Source organism: Cervus canadensis, chromosome 32 (assembly GCF_019320065.1).
Source record: "Cervus canadensis isolate Bull #8, Minnesota chromosome 32, ASM1932006v1, whole genome shotgun sequence".
In the NCBI taxonomy this organism is placed as follows: Eukaryota; Metazoa; Chordata; class Mammalia; order Artiodactyla; family Cervidae; genus Cervus; species Cervus canadensis.
In genome coordinates this window covers 26,793,875-26,809,779 of record NC_057417.1, presented here as the reverse complement: position 1 = coordinate 26,809,779, position 15,905 = coordinate 26,793,875, and the positions used below count along the sequence as shown (strand labels likewise).

Here is a 15,905-nt window from a genome sequence, read left to right as displayed (position 1 = left end):
CATGTCTCTCTGCCTCTCTGTCTGTCTCCCCGCCTCCGTCTATTGCAAGCGGGGCCTGTCCGGCAGAGCAGCGGATGTGTGAAGGCTGATTCAGTGGCTGACAGGAAACCCGCCGCCCTGCCGGCTGCCCGCCAGTATCTCTGGCGTTGGCATTGGCTCGGGCAGGTGTGTGGGCTCAGGATGAGGTGGCCGCAGTGAGGATCCCCCCCGCTCTCAGGTAAGGCTTTCCCAGGGGTGCCTGGAGCCCGGGCCTGAGCCCAGGGACCTGAGGCTGCCCTTCGACACCCGGAGGGGATGGGAGAGGCCCTGGTGGCCTGGCAGGAGCATCTGGTTGCCTCCCGGGTGGGTCGGGAAGAAACCAGGACGCCCCACACCTCCTTCCTCGGCCCCAGCTCTGTTCTGGTGCCCCCCGGCTAGGGGCCCCTGGCCCAGGCCCTGCGGCACCCCGGGGGCGGCTGTTTCTGGGGCTCCAGCCCGTCTCCTGCCCTCGCCTTCCCCGGCCCAGCCTGCACAGCCCTGGGAAGCGCCCAGGGAGGTCCCATCACTTCCAGAGACTGCTGAGGCGCCAGGACAGGGCTCCCAAGGCCTCATGAGCTTTGGTTTCTTCATCTGTAAAATGGGACTGTAACAACCCTGCCACAGAGCTACGGGAGGATGGGAGAGGTGCTCCGGGCGAGCAGGCCGAGGTCCTGCCCCAGGCCCAGAGGAAGAGCTATCCCAGTCGCCCCCACAAAGCCCCCAGCCTGGCCACCAGGTCCCTGCTCGGGGTGAGGGGAGCAGGTTGAGAAACTACAGGCCCCGGGGTGCTCCCAGTGCCCTGCTCTGTCAACAGGAGGCCATGGCCTTCCCCACCCGCCTCCCCTGCCCAGAACAGGAGCTTCCCTGGGCCGAGCAGCAGCCGCCCGAGCATCAGGCACCTCCCTTAGAGACCTCTGGTCGGTCTCATCTGAAGGCCAAGGTTCTTTGGGGAAACAGAGCAGAGACCAGCAGATAAAGCCTTCCCAGGGCTGGGGTGGGGGCGTCTGAGTCGATCCCCACCCCACAGCCTGCCCCTTGGCCCCGGCGGGCCTCAGTTTCCCCATCCACAGCAAGAGGGGTGCTGGGGGGCTGGGCAGGAGGGTCGCCAAGGGCCTTTGGGGGCGGGAGGCTGGGTGCTGGGGCGGCTCAGCCCATCCCCAAGAGCTCTTCCGCCATGGGCTTGTTGCAAACCTTGTTCATCTGAAAACTGCCCACTTCCCTTTCTGCTATTTTGGCCTGCAGGCCTGAGGCTGCGGCGGCCTCCCCTCCCCTCCCCACTCCACCCAGCGCGGCCTGGCCCCTGGGGGCCCAGCCCCTCTCTTTCCCCGCCGCCGCCTGTTCTCAGACCTGGGTGGGAAAACAAGGACAGAGGACAAACTGAGTCAGTGTCGGTCTCGGGGAAGAGGCAGTCCTAGTTTCTTCCTCAAATGAATCTTTGTTTTTTTTTCTTTTCCAAATGAATCTTTTAAAAACCACATTGTGTGATTCTTTTTAAAAAATGTAATTTAAGACAGGATTTATGTGAAGGAGTGTAGGCGTCAGAGTCCACCTGCCCTGAGTACGGGTCTTGGCTCCGTGACTGCTTAGCTGTGTGACCTTGGGCCGAGTACTCACCTCTCTGGGCCGCCCTCTCCCTTGGAGAAGAAGGGAGCTGGCCTCTCCGAGGTGATGCTCTGTGGTTCTGTGACAACTGCGGGGCTGGGGGCAACAGCCACGCTCGCCTTCAGATCCCAGGGTCTCCCAGGGTCCCAGCACGATGCCCCGCCCGGGGCAGGCTCAGGCCTGCGTGTCTGGGGGAGCAGGCAGGGGGGCTTCAGGCAGGGTCGCCCCACGCGCTCCAGCGCAGGCCATCCAGCCAGGATGCAGCTGCCCTTTCCCATCCCGCGGGCACCGTGATGATGACAAGTCGCGGCGGTCACAGCCCACTGTGCCCCACGCCAGCCATCAGCAGCACCTTCAGGGTGTCGTCTCAGTGCTGGGCCTCCTATGACGAACCCGAGGGTTGAGTGTCAGATTTTCCCCTGTTTAACAGGGTGACCGGTGGCATCGGGACTCAGCCACTGGGGCAGAATTTGTGTTCTCATGCCCTGCCCCCTTCCCTCACACAGTGCCAGGCCAGGGGGAGACGGACCAGGGCTAGGGGCACGCCTGACTGTGCAGCTCGTACCAGAATAGCAGAGCCAGGAAGCAAGAGGGCTTTCGGGTGGTCAGGGGTCCTCGCGGAGGGAGGGCAGCAGAGCTCAGAGCCCAGATCCTCGGGCCTCGAATGCCAAGTGGAGCGTGTGGACTTGCCCCTGGGCTCTCAAGCAGACGCCAGGGGTGGCCAGTGCCGGACCCTTGTCCCACGGGAGTAACCCTCCGTGGGTCTACCCCGAAACCTCCTTGGGGGCAGAAACAGCCTTTGTCTCGACCAAAAGATAAATGTGTCAGGGGCAGGCGCTCAAGGGAACTGTCCAAACCAGCCGGCCGGAAGTGCGACACTCAGCAAGTTTCTCTTCCTGAAACCCTGACTGTGGTCCAGGCTGGACGTGTGTGTCCTCCCCACAGCTGTTGGAGGAAGGCCCTGGTTGATCCCAGTTTTACAGATGAGAAAATTGAGGCCAAGAGACCCTGAGATACAGGTAGGGGTCCTCTGTGTCCAAAACCAGGGGCTTCCAACCTCACCAGCCCTGGATGGACTTGGACCTTGGCTGGAGGGCTGAGAGGGAGGCGGCCCTGGACCAGAGGGAGGTCTGCGGAGGGTGGAGGGGATGTGGCCCAGGAAGACGGTGCCCCAGATCCTAGAGGATCCTCTCCTCATGCAGAGGCCACTGGGTCCCAAGGTCTGGGAATGGTGGTATTCCCGCTGACTCACTTGGCATTTGCGGGAAGGAGAGATGACTTCTGCATGACGGGCCGCTGACAGAGGCTGGGCCCTACACGGAGATTCCCTGTCATCTGTGAAACGGGGATTCGGGAAGCTCGGGGTGGTGAGCGGGGCCGCGGGGTGTGGTGCAGGCCTCTGAGGGAGCCGGAAAGAGGAGGCAGGCCCGCACAAAGCTTGGTCTCCCTCAGCCTCGCCTCCCGCAGCTGTGAGGCGGGGAGAAGCCTCCTCCCAGGCGGCTGAGGCCAGAGGCACAGGTGTTCACAGAGGGGATGCTCCGTAGTGTGGGCTCCATGTGCCCACCGTGGGGCACAGGCCCCGCAGGACCCCTGCTGCCCTCTGTCACTGGCCTTTGCGAGGGGGCTGAGTCTCTTTAGAGTTGCAACAAAGCTCCCTGGAGGGCCCCTCAAGAGGGCTGAACTTGCACTCAGCAGGCCTTGCTAGGTGGCTGCCTGCAGCTTCGCTGAGGCCCCAAGCCTGGGACCGGCCACTGACCACAGAGCGGCCTCTTGACCCCACCTCCCAGCACATTTCCTCCACCGGCCGCCAAGGTCCCTCTCTGCCCAGGCATCCTTCTCCCCGACCTGGTCTCAGGCCCACCTTCTCCAAGAAGCCTCCCTGACCTCCCTCCTCCCAGCACCCAGGACAGGAGGAGCCAGAGCATGTGGATAGACGGGCGTTTTAGGAATGGAAATCGCACCCCCAGCTTCCCCGGGTGGCCTTGGGTGGGAGCAGAGAATCACCCTAGGGTGGACGGGGGCTCCGGTGTAGAAGGGGCAGTGGACTCTGAGCTTGGGGAACAAAGCTGGGTTCGCAGGAGGTTTCGTCACAGGATGAAAGAGCAGAACCAGCATTAGCATCTGGAGCGCGGGCATGCGTGCTAGGGCACTTTAGTCATATCCGACTCCTTGCGAAACTGTGTGGACTGCAGCCCGCCAGGCTCCTCTGTCCATGGGATTCTCCAGGCAAGAATCCTGGAGTGGGTTGCCATGCCCTCCTCCAGGGGATCTTCCTGACCCAGCGATTGAACCCATATCTCTTAAGCCTCCTGCATCGGCAGGCAGGTTTTCTTTACCACTAACACCTCCTGGGAAGCCCCTAGGATCTGGAGCCTGGCATTCAAATCCTGCCTTTCCCCTTTGCAGCTGTGGAATTTGGGGCTTCTGTTTCTCTATTTGCGCGAGCCTCTCCCTCGAGGGGTGGCTGGGTGGACTAAGCGAAGGTGTGCGTGGGAGTGTGTGCTTACAGGCAGGTTTCCAGAACCTTCTAGCACTTGATGATGGCCCTGGGGGGGGGCCCAAGGCATGGGTCTGCGGTCAGATGAGCGGACAGGGCTGGTTCTGTCCCCGTCTGGTCCCAGAGCAGGGAGGGCAGGGGATGCTAGGCTGTCAGGGGACAATGAGGGGAGGGTTCCTGGGGAGGGGGTGTCCCTGTGGCCCCCACCCTGGCTCACAGTGCCCCCTGTCACAGCCCTGCAGGAAGAAGAGCGGCCCGGAGTGGACATGAGCGCGGACACAGAGCTGCTGTGGCCGGGGGCGGCTCTGCTGCTGCTGCTGGGGGCAGCGGCCGGCCTGTGCGTGCGCTGCTCCCGCCCAGGTAAAGCCTGGGGGTCCTGGGCCTGTGGGAGGAGAGGGCGGTGTCCCCAGAGAGCCGCTCAGACCCAGACCCAGCTGCTCGGAAGGTGCAGTCAGATAAGCCTGGGGGCGCAGAAGTGAAACCCAGGGGCCTGGCCCCTGATTGTTCTCTGAAGACCACGGGTCTGACTGAATGGGAGTGTTGGTTCTCCGGGGTCAAAGGCATCTGTCTGCGCATGGATTGCGCCGGACAAGGGAGGGGAGAGGGGGCTGGGCTGCCTGCAATGTCTGCCTTCACGTTCCGCTCTCCTAAATAAATGGTGAGCAAACCTCGCAGGGTCAGGTGGCTCCCCAGTCATGAGTGGCTCAGCCCCCACGTCCGGTCTGAGGCCTGCCCAGGGCAACAGGGGAGATGGTTGGGCCTCAGATCTCAGCTCCCACCTGGCCCCGGCCGGTGGGGGTGGGGGCAGGGGGCGGGAACTGGCTAATCTGGTCCTGCTCTCGCAGGTGCAAAGAAGTCTGAGAAAATCTATGAGCAGAGGAGTCTGTGAGTGTCTCCCCAGCCCGGTGATGTTGTGTGTCCTGCCTGGGAGGGGGCCGTCCCTGTGGGCATCCCCTCGGGCATCCCCGCCCCCGCCCCTCACCCCTTCCCTCTCACCTCCTCCATGCCGGGCTCCAGTGGGTCCTCAGCACTTAGGAGAGGGTGAGGGGGTGCCCAAGGACCGCCCAAACCCTACCCCAGACTAGTCGGGGAGGGTGGGGAGCACGCTCCAGCGAGCCCAGGAGCATCTTCAGAAATCCCCGCCGTGACCCCAGCCCGGTGGGGTCTAGGCTGTGCTGCTGGGCATTGACAGAGGAATCCCACCCTCCCATTGCAGGGACAGGGACCAGGGACCAGGTGCTGGGTCCAAGACAGGATGTGGGCATAAAACTTGGGGGATCAGGGAAGGCCTCCTGGAGGAGGCGGGAAGAATCTGAAGAGAGACAGAAGGGGAAAGGGGGACATTCCAGAGAGAGAGGGAGCAGTGTGGGCAGTCACTGACTTAAGGCCGGGGTGGACCCCATCTTGGGGTTGATGCGGCCAGAGTGAACATGAGAGTAGTGAGCTGAATTTGGAGGAAGGAGAGTCTTGACTGTGGCCAGAGGCCTTGGCCTTTGTCCTAAGGGCCAAGGGGAGTCGCAGGAGAGCTGGAAGCAGGGCAGTGGTCGGAGAGATGAAACGCTGTCACTGACCCCAGAGTGTCAAGACCCCGGCAGGAGGGCTGCGGCCAGCGGTGTGCTGGTGGGGAGCTCCGAGACCTGCGTGCACACACGTGCACCGGCCTGCACGCCCACGCACACCCACCGGCTCCCCCAGCACTCATTCATGCATGCACTTCTCACACACACACAGGGCCTGCTTGCACGCCTGGGCAGGCACTCACATACAAACTCGCTCACACACCCTCTTCTCATTTCCTTTTGCAACTGAAAAACCACAGTGAGATTTGAAAATAGAATTTTCCCATCCATGCCTGCTCCTGGGGCTGGGGCTGGACCTTTCCAGCCCTGTGGGGTCCCTTGGTCCTCTGGCTCGCCAGCCCACAACCTGCACTGGGGGGGTGGACTGGACTCCCCTGGTGCCCTCCCCACTGCCCACACCCCTGCCCCAAGGCAAGTTCCTCAATATCTCCCTTCTCCCCTCCTCCCTTAATCCCTGCCCACTCCAGGCCCCTGATTAATCTTAGAACTGAAGATCCTCAGAGGCACAAGTTAAACTTCGCCGTGTGGGGGGTGGGGAAAGAAACCTGAGTGGGAGGAGATCAGAGAGGAGACTTGGGCTCTCCCCACCGCACTTGGGTTCAGTCCTACCAGCCTGTGCCAGGCCCAGCTCCTGCATCATTTCCTCTGGGAAGCCGTGCCAGACTCTCTTCTGTGGATTTAGGTCCTTGCTCCTAAATCAGATCACTTTCACCCCTCAGGAGCTCCTGGAAGACTGGACCAGGTCTCCATTCTGGTCCATGGAAGAAACTGAAAAGGCTTTTATAATTAGCTAATCTGCTCCACTATCCTTAGTGGTGGCATTCATTCCCAAAGGCACTTCACAGACCAAAATGGCAGCTAAAGCTCCAGCCCTCATCTCTGCATTCCATGCAGCAGTAAGAATGAAGAAGGAAGGCAAAAAGGGTGCATCCCACTTGGCAGTGCCTCCTTTAAGGCGCTTTCCTGAAAGCTTGCATTTCATTAACCAGAGTCTAATTACATGGTCACATTTAGGTGCAAGGGAGGCTGGGAAATAGTCTTTTTTAAAAAACAATTGAAGTAACATTGGTTTAGAACATTATTTAGGTTTCACATGTAGAATATTTTATTTCTATTTCTGTATACCCTATGTCAAGCTTACCAAGGAACATTTAGTTTCCACCTGTCATCACACAGTTCATCCCCTTTACCCATTTTGCCCGCTCAACTTTGGTAAACACTACTCTTCTCTCTGTATCTACAAGTTAGTTTTTGCTTGGTGTGTTCATTTATTTTGTTTTTTGTTTGTTTTTTATATTTCACATATGAGTGAAATCATACGGAATTTTTCTTTCTCTAACTTTTTTCACTTAGCATGATACCCTCAAGGTCCAACCACATTGTCACAAATAGCAAGATTTTATCTTTTTATGGGTAAATAGTATTCCATTGTGTATATATACCACATCCTCTTTACTCATTCATCTATCTGTTGATGGACACTTAGATTGTTTCCATGATACATGTTTACATGATAGCCATGTATTGGCTATCATAAATAGTGCTGTAACAAACATAGGGGCACATATTTTGTTTTTGTTCAGTTGCTAAGTCATGTCAGACTCTGCAACCCCATGGACTGCAGCATGCCAGGCTCCTCTGTCCTTCACAGAGTTTGCTCAAATTCAAGTCCATTGAGTCGGTGATGCCATCCAACCATCTCATCTTGTGCTTCCCCCTTCTCCTTTTGCCCTCAATCTTTCCCAGCATCAGGGGGTTTTCCAGTGAGTCAACTCTTCGCATCAGGTGGCCAGGGTATTGGTGCTAGAGCATAGTCCTTCCAATGAGTATTCAGGGTTGATTTCCTGTAGGATTGACTGGTTTGATCTCTTTGCTGTTCAAGGGACTCTCAAGAGTCTTCTGCAGTACTATATATAGCTTTTCAAATTAGTTATTTCATATTCTTTAGATAAATGCCCAGAAGTGGAATTGCTGGATTATATGGTAGTTTTATCCTTAGTATTTTGGGGCATCTCCATATTGAATTTATAGTGACTACACTAATTTATATTCCCCCAATAGCACACAAGGGTTTCCTTTCCTCCACATCCTTACTAACACTTTTTATTTCTTGCCTTTCTGATAATATTCTTGTTCTAACAGGTCTAAGGTGAAAACTTCACCATGGTTTTGATTTGCATTTATTTCCCTCATAATTAGTGATGTTGAATATCTTTTCATATCTGTTGGCCATTTATAAGTCTTCTTTAGAAAATGTCTATTCAGTCCTTTGCCCATTTTGTTAATCAGGTTGTTCTTTGGTTGTTGAGTTATGAGTTGTTTATATATTATATTATAAGGGACAATAACCCCTTATCAGATATATCATTTGCAAATAGCTTCTCCTGGTCAGTAGATGGTCTTTTGGTCTCGTCGATGACTTCCTTGGCTGAGCAGGTTTTTAGTTTGATGTCATTCATTTATTGGGAAATAAGAGTCTTATAGATGGTCATATGACTGTCTAAATACAAATCAGGTTCTGTTTGAAAGGAAGAAAGTGATAGTTAGATGCCTAGCTGTGTTTGCTAAGCCCTGAAGTTGCCTCATCAGTTACTGGGGAATAAATGGCACGTTTGAACATCTCCAGCAGGCCATGCTCTCAAAGGAATCTTAAACATTCCTGGGGTGGTAGGTGGTGGGGGCAGCCTCTTTGCTGCTCCTGGTTGAAGTCACCACCAGGTCCCTGAGCAGCTCTCCCAGCCCTGCCACAGGCCCTCCTGACTGTCTATGTGTCTGGCTGGCTCCAGCCCAGGCCTGTGTGAGAAGGGTGGGCATCCGGTGGGCAGGCGGGGGAGCTGTATAGACGAGGAGAACATCAGGAAGCCCCAGATCTGAGTCCTGGAGGGCTGGCAGCACCCCCTCACTCTCGCCGTGGTCTGTCCCTCCCTGTCCCTCTGTCCTCGCTGTCCCTGGGGCTGTGGGAGGCCAGGCCCTGACTCAGTGCAGCTCTGTGTTTCCAGGCAAGAGAATCAGCAGAGCTTTGCAGTGGCCCGGACCTACACCTGTGAGTCCCCTGGCAGACGGGTCCCAGGCTGGGCTCAGGGTTGGGGGTGTCAGCCTCAAAGTCCCTTTCGTCCTCATTGTTCTGAGGCTGTGGCCAGGCCTGATCGGGCGGGGTGATAGGGTGAAGGGACTACACCGACCAGCTGGTCTGGGTCCCAGCCAACACCCCCTCATCCTTTGCAGTGGTCAGGGAGGCCTGGCCCGGGGACACAGCCTCCAACATGGAGTTGACAAGGTAGGAATGAGCCCCCAAACCCAGACCCAAGGGAGGTGATGAGGAGGGCCCTGGGGGGTCCCCACCTGGAGGAGCCCAGGCCAAGATCCTGCTCCTTCCTCAGACCTCAGAGCCCCAGTTCTGATTCTGAGGGCCCCACCAAGGAAGGCTGTGGGCTCCAGACCCCCAGGAACCCAGGGGGCCTCCTCCCAGCCCCTTCTCAGCCCCGCCCCCCCCTCCCATGCAGGAAGGACAAGATGTTGCGGTTCTCCCCCAGCCTCGAGGGTGAGTGACCTGGGACACAGGGGTGGGGGCTGGGGCAAGGTGGGACGGAGACAGGTGAATACCTGGTGGGACAGGTGAATACCTGATGGGACAGGTAGTAAGCATGAGGCCTTCCCAGAGGAGAGACATGCAAGCTGGGCTGGGAGGCCTGATGGCTGGCCCAGTGGGGCGAGGGGACAGAGCAGGTGTGAAAGTGTGAAGACTGGGAAACACGTGGACGGGCCTGGGGTGGGGAACCAGCATTGAGCCAATGGGCCTGGACTTTCTTCCAGATTCTTCATCCCCCAGGTACCAGTACTTCAGCAAAGGTAGGTGGGTTCTGGGCAGGAGGGGGCTGCGGTGCGGGCCCACAGCCCCTACCACGGCCTAATTCTCGCCCCCTCCCGCAGGAAGCAGACCCAGATCAGAGGAAGCCTACATGTGAGCGGCCTTCTGCGGGCCCTGGCCACCTCCGTCCCGCCCCCGCCCGCCCCCGCCCGCCCCAGCCCGCCCGCGCCCTCCGCTTCCTTCCGTGAGAACGGCCTCCTGCCCTGGAAAGCCGCGGGCCCGGGCAGGCTCCCGCAGCACCGTGGCCCCTCAGAGGACCGTGGCTTCGTGGGGATGAGGCAGGGGCAGGGACGCAGCCCTGCTCGGGGGCAGGGCCGTCTGGGTGGGCGTGGCCGTTTGGGTGGGCGGGGCTCACCCTGCGTCTGCAGACCCTCTAGAGGAAGGGCACCCAGGACGTCTCCTCCTGGACTCCCTGTTGGGCAAACTGAGGTTCCGGGGCTGGAGGCGGCTTGCCTGAAGTCACCCGGCGCGGTGGCTGGAGCCAGGCCACCACGCTCTCAGCCCCAGGGTGGCTCGGGGGTGAGACCCTGGCCGAGCCCCCCACGGGCTTCGGGGGGAGTGACGACGGCTGGGGCCGCCGTGGTCTCACCGCCCCCTACGTGAAGCCCCCGCCCTGCACCACGGGCCTGCCCCGCAGCTGGTGCTGTGTCTGTGTTTTCTTGTCAGAGACCCCACCTCCACGGACTATTACAATTACGATCCGTTCCAGAAGCCCGCGGAAGGTGAGGCAGAGGAGACGGCGAGGGCAGATCAGCTTCAGAAGCCACACCTCCGGGGCGGGGCCAGAGAGGGTTGGGGGGGCCAGAGAGGGTTGGGAGGATCGAGGAGGACGAGGCTGGTGGGGGGGGGGGGGCGCAGCGGAGGACGAGGAGGACCTGGGAGGATGGGGAGGACTGGAGGAGGACCCGGGAGGATCGAGGAGGACTGGGGAGGACCTAGGAGGACCGAAGAGGCTGGCACTGCAGGCAGGAGCTGAGATGCAGAGGAGGGCAGGGATGGGAGGGAGCAGGAGTCCGGGAACAGAAGGGGAGCTGAGGGCAGGGACCAGGGGCAGGCTGGTCCCCTTGTCGTTCAGGGCCCCCCTCAAGGCTGGGCATACATGGGTCCTTGGAGGAAGGCCCTGGAAGTGGCAGACTTGCTTGAAGGATGCCAAGCCCTGCCAGCCCTGAGGGTGCTGGAACCCTGGGCTCTTAACACCTTGGCTTTACAGAACAAGAGGGTGGGCAGTGCCTGCTGAAGGGGGCACAGGCCTGGGCCCCCTGCCTAGGCTGAGCTGGAGTGGGAGTGAGGGTCTTCTTCTCCCCCCCTGCGCTCCTATATTGGGGGGAAAGCCCTCACTTCTCAGAGCCTCTTCAACAAAGATGGAAGCTGGATAGGGTGGTGTTTACAGCTTAGCTTCCTCGTTGGGGGGTGGGGATGGGATGCAGAGCCAGGGTACCAGGCTCTGATATGCCACACCCAGCCTAGGCCCCCCGGCAGAGGATCCTCAGCCTGCCCCCACTGCCTGAAGGGTTAGGCAGGTTCCTGTCTCCTGCGCCCCCAGTGGATCTGCCTGCCCCTCTTTGCCCACATAGAGATGGGTCTCCCTTCTCTTAACTATCCTTGGTGGGCCTGCCCTTCCCCAGAGCATTTAGGGGTAGCTTTGAAAGATAGAAGGAGCCCAGGGTGGAACCCACTGGAGACAGGCCTCTGCCCATTAAGAAGCTTGTCCAGGAGAATGTTCAAGGCCCTGTGGGACCCAGAGAGGGCTTGATGAGACAGAGGGAGGGAGGAAGAGCCAGGCTTGTCGGGCAGGACCCACCAGCAGCCCCCACCCTCTCCCCTTTCCCTGGCAGATGACGATGACACCAATTCCTATGAGAACGTGCTCATCTGCAAGCCAAAGAGAATGGAGTCAGGTAAGGTTGCACTGCTGGGGTCTGGAGCCCCCGCTGCAGGGTTCACCAGTATTAGACCTTGTGTCCCGGGAGGAGGCCCTGTCAGTCCCTGGATCTCCCTCCCTCCCTCGAGGGTCTGCCAAGCACGTGAAGGATGCAGGCTGCCCCCCTAGAGGGGCGGCCACGGCACCTCGCTGGCCTGAGGAATGGCCACGGTGGCTGCCCCTTCCCCAGCCCCTGTCCGGGTGCTCTCCCTGCAGGGGACGAGGGGTCTGAGGATTATCAGAACTCGGCGTCCATCCAGCAGTGGCGGGAGTCCAAGAGAGTTGTGGGTATGTGGCCGGAGCCCAGGCATTCCCGAATGGTCGCCTTCAGCTGGCTTGCATTTGGCGGGGTGGGGCGGTGTCCTAGTCTGGGACACACAGTCAGGGGGAGCGGTAGAGACGGATGCTTAGGGGATCTGGGAGGCCGAGGCCAGGTGGGCTCCCCCGAGGCCCGTCCAGCTGATCCCACAGCGGAGCTTCTGGTGCATCAGTGGCTGCAGCAGCTTGACCGTGGCAGGACCTCCTTCGGGAGCACCGTGGCCTCTGAGGTCGGGTCCTCCTGGCCCACTGCCCATCCAGCGGCTTGGACGGAATTGCACCTGCCCTGCTCCGGGCAGGACGGACCGCTGGCAGATTGCAGAGGGGAAGGGACGGACACACCACCCAGTGCAGCCTTTCCTGTGGGCTGCGTGGTACCTCCTGCGGAGACAGGGCTGGGCTGAGCGTGTCCGTGTGAGCCCTCTGACCATCTGCCCGTGGATCCGCAGAGTCAGCCCTGCGGGAAGCACCGCTTTCCCTGGCAGGAAGCCCAGACGAGGACGGGGAGCCCGATTATGTGAACGGGGACGTGGCAGCCACCGAAGCCTAGGGAAGACCCGGAGGAAGGTACAGTCCAGTCTGGTGGGCCACGCGGGGGCGGGGGGACCACACCCCTGGGAGAAGCAGAGAGCCGGGGCTGGAGGAGCCACAGCGTGGGCCACGGACAGCACCAGTGGGTGCTGAAACGGGGTGGCCTGTTGGGGCACTGGACCTCCTGACAAGTCCCTGCCCACCCCCAACTCTTGTGGCTGGCATGGTGAGGTGACATATTTACAGCGGACACAAAGTCTCAGCCCCGGGGGCGTTAGGCAGGGCAGGCTAGTGAGTCTGGGTGGGCCTCTGCAACCTTGGAGGGTGATTTAACCCCCCGTGACCCATTTCCTCGCTTGCAACGTGGAGCTACTGGGACCTGCGTCTTAGATGGGACACGCAAGACCCACACAGAAAGCAGGGCCAGGGACTTCCCAGGCGGTCTGGTGGTTAGGACTCTGTGCTTCCGCTGCCAAGAGCATGGGTTTGATCCCTGGTCAAGGAACTAAGATCCTGCATGCCACGTGGTGCAGCCACAAAAAAAAAAAGCAGGACCGGGATGACTTGCCCATGTTGGACTCAGGGATGGGGCGGGATAGGGGGCCAGTGATGGTGCCAAGTGCTCACACACCATCCCTTGGTGCCCCCCCAAGGCCCTGAGAGGACAAGCCACCTGCCGAGGCCCCCACCTAGGGTGTGTGGAGGAGGGGATGGACACACAAGCCCGAGGATGTAGGAGCCCAGGCCCTGTCTCTGGGAGGGAGGGAGTCAACCCGAGGGCCCTGGAAAGGCTGCCTGAAGTCCCGATCTGGGGGACACGGGCAAGCCTGTCACTGGGGGCACGCCTGGGCTGTTTGAGAAACCAGCAATAGGATCAGCCATGGGCGTTTAAGCCTGAAGGGCAGAGCCCACGGTTCATTCATTCACCCAGCACCTAGGGGGCACCTGCCTGGGGCAAGCCCTGCCTTAGGGGCAGGGGACACAGTGGTAAAGAGAAGATACACAAATCTCTGTCCACTTAGGATTTCCATTCCGGTGGGAGAGAGGAAACCAGAGAACTAGCTGGAAGAGGAGAGGCGAGACAAGGGAAGGGAGGAGAGGGGCGGGGAGAAAGGAAATTGAGTAGTGGATGCTAGGGGTGGCTAGAGGCAGGAGGAACATGGGGAGGGGGGAGGGTGCCGTCATTTAAGCTGGGAAGCAGAGAAGTCTTTCAGAGCGCCCCTCCTCACCCTTTTTGGGGAGGGAAGGACCCCGACCGGAGCCTGAGTCCAAAAACAGGAGGGGAACAGAACCGAGCAATGGGGGAGTGGCAGAGGTGGAGGGCAGGGCCAGCAGCTGGGTTTTTTCTGAGATGGGGGTTGTGCTCGGCAGGGGAAGAGTGACTTGATGTTTCTCAGGTATCACTGCCATGAATACAGGGGACAGGGGAGGCAGGGATGCCAGTGCGTTCGGGCAGGAAGCAGGGAGGCCGCGGTGGAGGCAGACCCTGTTTGTGGAGCTGGGGGGGCTCCCTGGTGTGCCACGAGTCAGCGGCCAGGTGAAGCAAGGATTGAGGGGGCCTGGGGGGTTTTCCCGAGTCAAAGGCAAGGGCATCATTATCAGCAACTGAGGTCAGGGAGGTGACAGGCAGCGCGGGTTTTGTGGGGAAGGCTGGTTTATGTCTGGGCCTGCTAAGTTGGAGGAGGTGTAGGAAGGTTGCAGGAGGTTGTACGAAGTGGGGAGTTAAGAGACCTGCGTCTGGATTCAGGGAGAGGGCAGGAGGAGAGAGGCTGTGCAGGTTCCTAAGAGGAAAGAAATTAGAGTACGTTGTCTGACAAATGATACGGGAAGCTTCAAGTTTGGAGTCGGGCTACGGCTGGCTGGAATTTACACCCTCCACCTCGCACACAAGGTCTGAACGCCACAAGCTGGTGTCCAGAGTGGCCCGACAAGGCTGGAGAGGCCTAACCCCGATGTTCAAGGTGGAAGGGCCGCCAGGCAAGGCTGGAGAGTGGAGTTAGGGCCTGGTACCCCTGGGCAAGTCCCTTCAGGAATTCAAACAGAAAGCAGGCACTTCCCGGTGGTCCAGTGGTTCAGACTCCGAGCTTCCATGGGGGTTTAATCCCTGACTGGGGAACTAAGATCCCCAGCCTTTCACCTAAAAAAGAGGCAGAAGCTCCTGGCTCCTGGAATAAGAAACATGCTCGTTTGATGGGCAGGTTCTCTGCTCACTGACCATCGCTGTGTATCCTCCCGGGGCTGAGGGGACAAAGCATCAGGCCAGGCAAACCTTTCCCTCTTTAACAAATACCTTTGCTCTTCATTGAAGGAGCCAGGGAACCATTTATCGCCTCCCCAGGATCCCTTCTCCAGAGCCACTCAACTTCTACACTCCCTACAGCTACTCCTGGGAGGGGCATCAACGTCTCCTGAGGACCAGCCGGCTGGCCACGGGGCACCCAGCCCGGGAAAGGACAGTTATGTGGAGCCAACCTCTGACCAGCTCCCACGGGCAAGGCAGGAGGAGCCTGGGGTCGGGCGGCTCTGGCGGTGGTCCCGTGACCAGAACTGAGGGCAGCCGCATCCCCCTACCCGCATTGAAAACATCATACTACATGGGTGTTCGTGTCCTTTTTTTTTTTTGCTTTAGATTTTGATCCCAAATTGCTTACTAACGTTGGTTGCTGGGATTTCGTGATGGATAAGCTTGTACAGTTAATTTATGCAGGTGGAGTCGTATTTAATATTTTGCGTTTCAGGGTAGAGGTTGTGTAATAACTTGTCTCCTGTAAGCATTACGTGTACTTCAACAGTTGGGGGTGCCCCGGCGCTCCTTTCTCTGGGCCTCGGTTGACTGAAGCAGAGATGAAGCCGCAGCTAACTTTGCGAGCCTCTGGCGGGAGCGTCCGCTGCGGGCAGACTGCGGAAGGGGCAGGTGGGGAGGAGTAGCCTGGGGCCCCGGCCAACGGGGAAGGGACACGACCGTCTCATGGGACAGATGGGAGCCTGTGGGACCCTCTGCCTCAGAAAAGCCACAACCAGGGAGACAAAGCGCCTCCTCTGACCGAAACGTCTCAATAAACATTTCCAGTTTAAGAGCAGTGATTCTCCTGTCTGCTTTCCCCGCTTCACTAGAACCTTCTAAGGCGATGAAGGTCAGGCTTGTTTCATAGAATGGGACTTCCCTGGTGGTCCAGTGGCTAAGACTCTGTGCTCCCAATGCGGGGAGCCTGGGTTCCATCCCTGCCATCAAAGATCCCCCAGGCTGCAATTAAGAGTTCACATGTTGCAGCTAAAGATCCTGCATACTGTCACAATGAAGATGGATGATCCAGCATGCTGCAACCTCGGCAGCCAAATACTTAAAACAACCCCAAAACTCTGAGATCTGGAGAGGAGGCTGGGAACAAGAACCTCTTTCCAGATGTCTCATCAGTTCTTTCCATGAGAAGTTAATGCTGCAAGTTAGGAAATTAGAGGAAAAAAACATCTAGAACACAACTGTTGGCAGCCCCTTCACGCCCTGCAGCCCGGCCTCACCTGCGGGGAGGACAGCTTAGGCCTGAGCACAGGTGTGACGGGGCTGCGCTG

General features: G+C 59.0%; 1 protein-coding gene across 5 annotated transcripts; it reads left to right on the top strand.

The window, feature by feature from the left end:
- LAT2 (linker for activation of T cells family member 2) lies at positions 1-15,415 on the top strand. Of its 5 annotated transcripts, none has more exons than XM_043455794.1 (14): positions 8-217; positions 2,566-2,639; positions 4,352-4,477; positions 4,963-5,002; positions 8,697-8,740; positions 8,923-8,974; positions 9,201-9,238; positions 9,511-9,546; positions 9,628-9,658; positions 10,232-10,287; positions 11,401-11,463; positions 11,703-11,774; positions 12,254-12,371; positions 14,674-15,415. In XM_043455794.1, exons 3-13 carry the CDS (start codon positions 4,384-4,386, stop codon positions 12,352-12,354), a joined length of 627 nt encoding a protein of 208 aa, XP_043311729.1. In that variant the 5' UTR covers positions 8-217; positions 2,566-2,639; positions 4,352-4,383; the 3' UTR covers positions 12,355-12,371; positions 14,674-15,415. The 5 variants fall into 5 exon arrangements, with proteins under 5 accessions (XP_043311732.1, XP_043311729.1, XP_043311730.1 ...); XM_043455795.1 differs by having other exon boundaries at positions 10-217; positions 14,716-15,415; XM_043455793.1 differs by having other exon boundaries at positions 22-217; positions 14,644-15,415.
- The last annotated feature ends 490 nt before the right edge of the window (positions 15,416-15,905 follow it).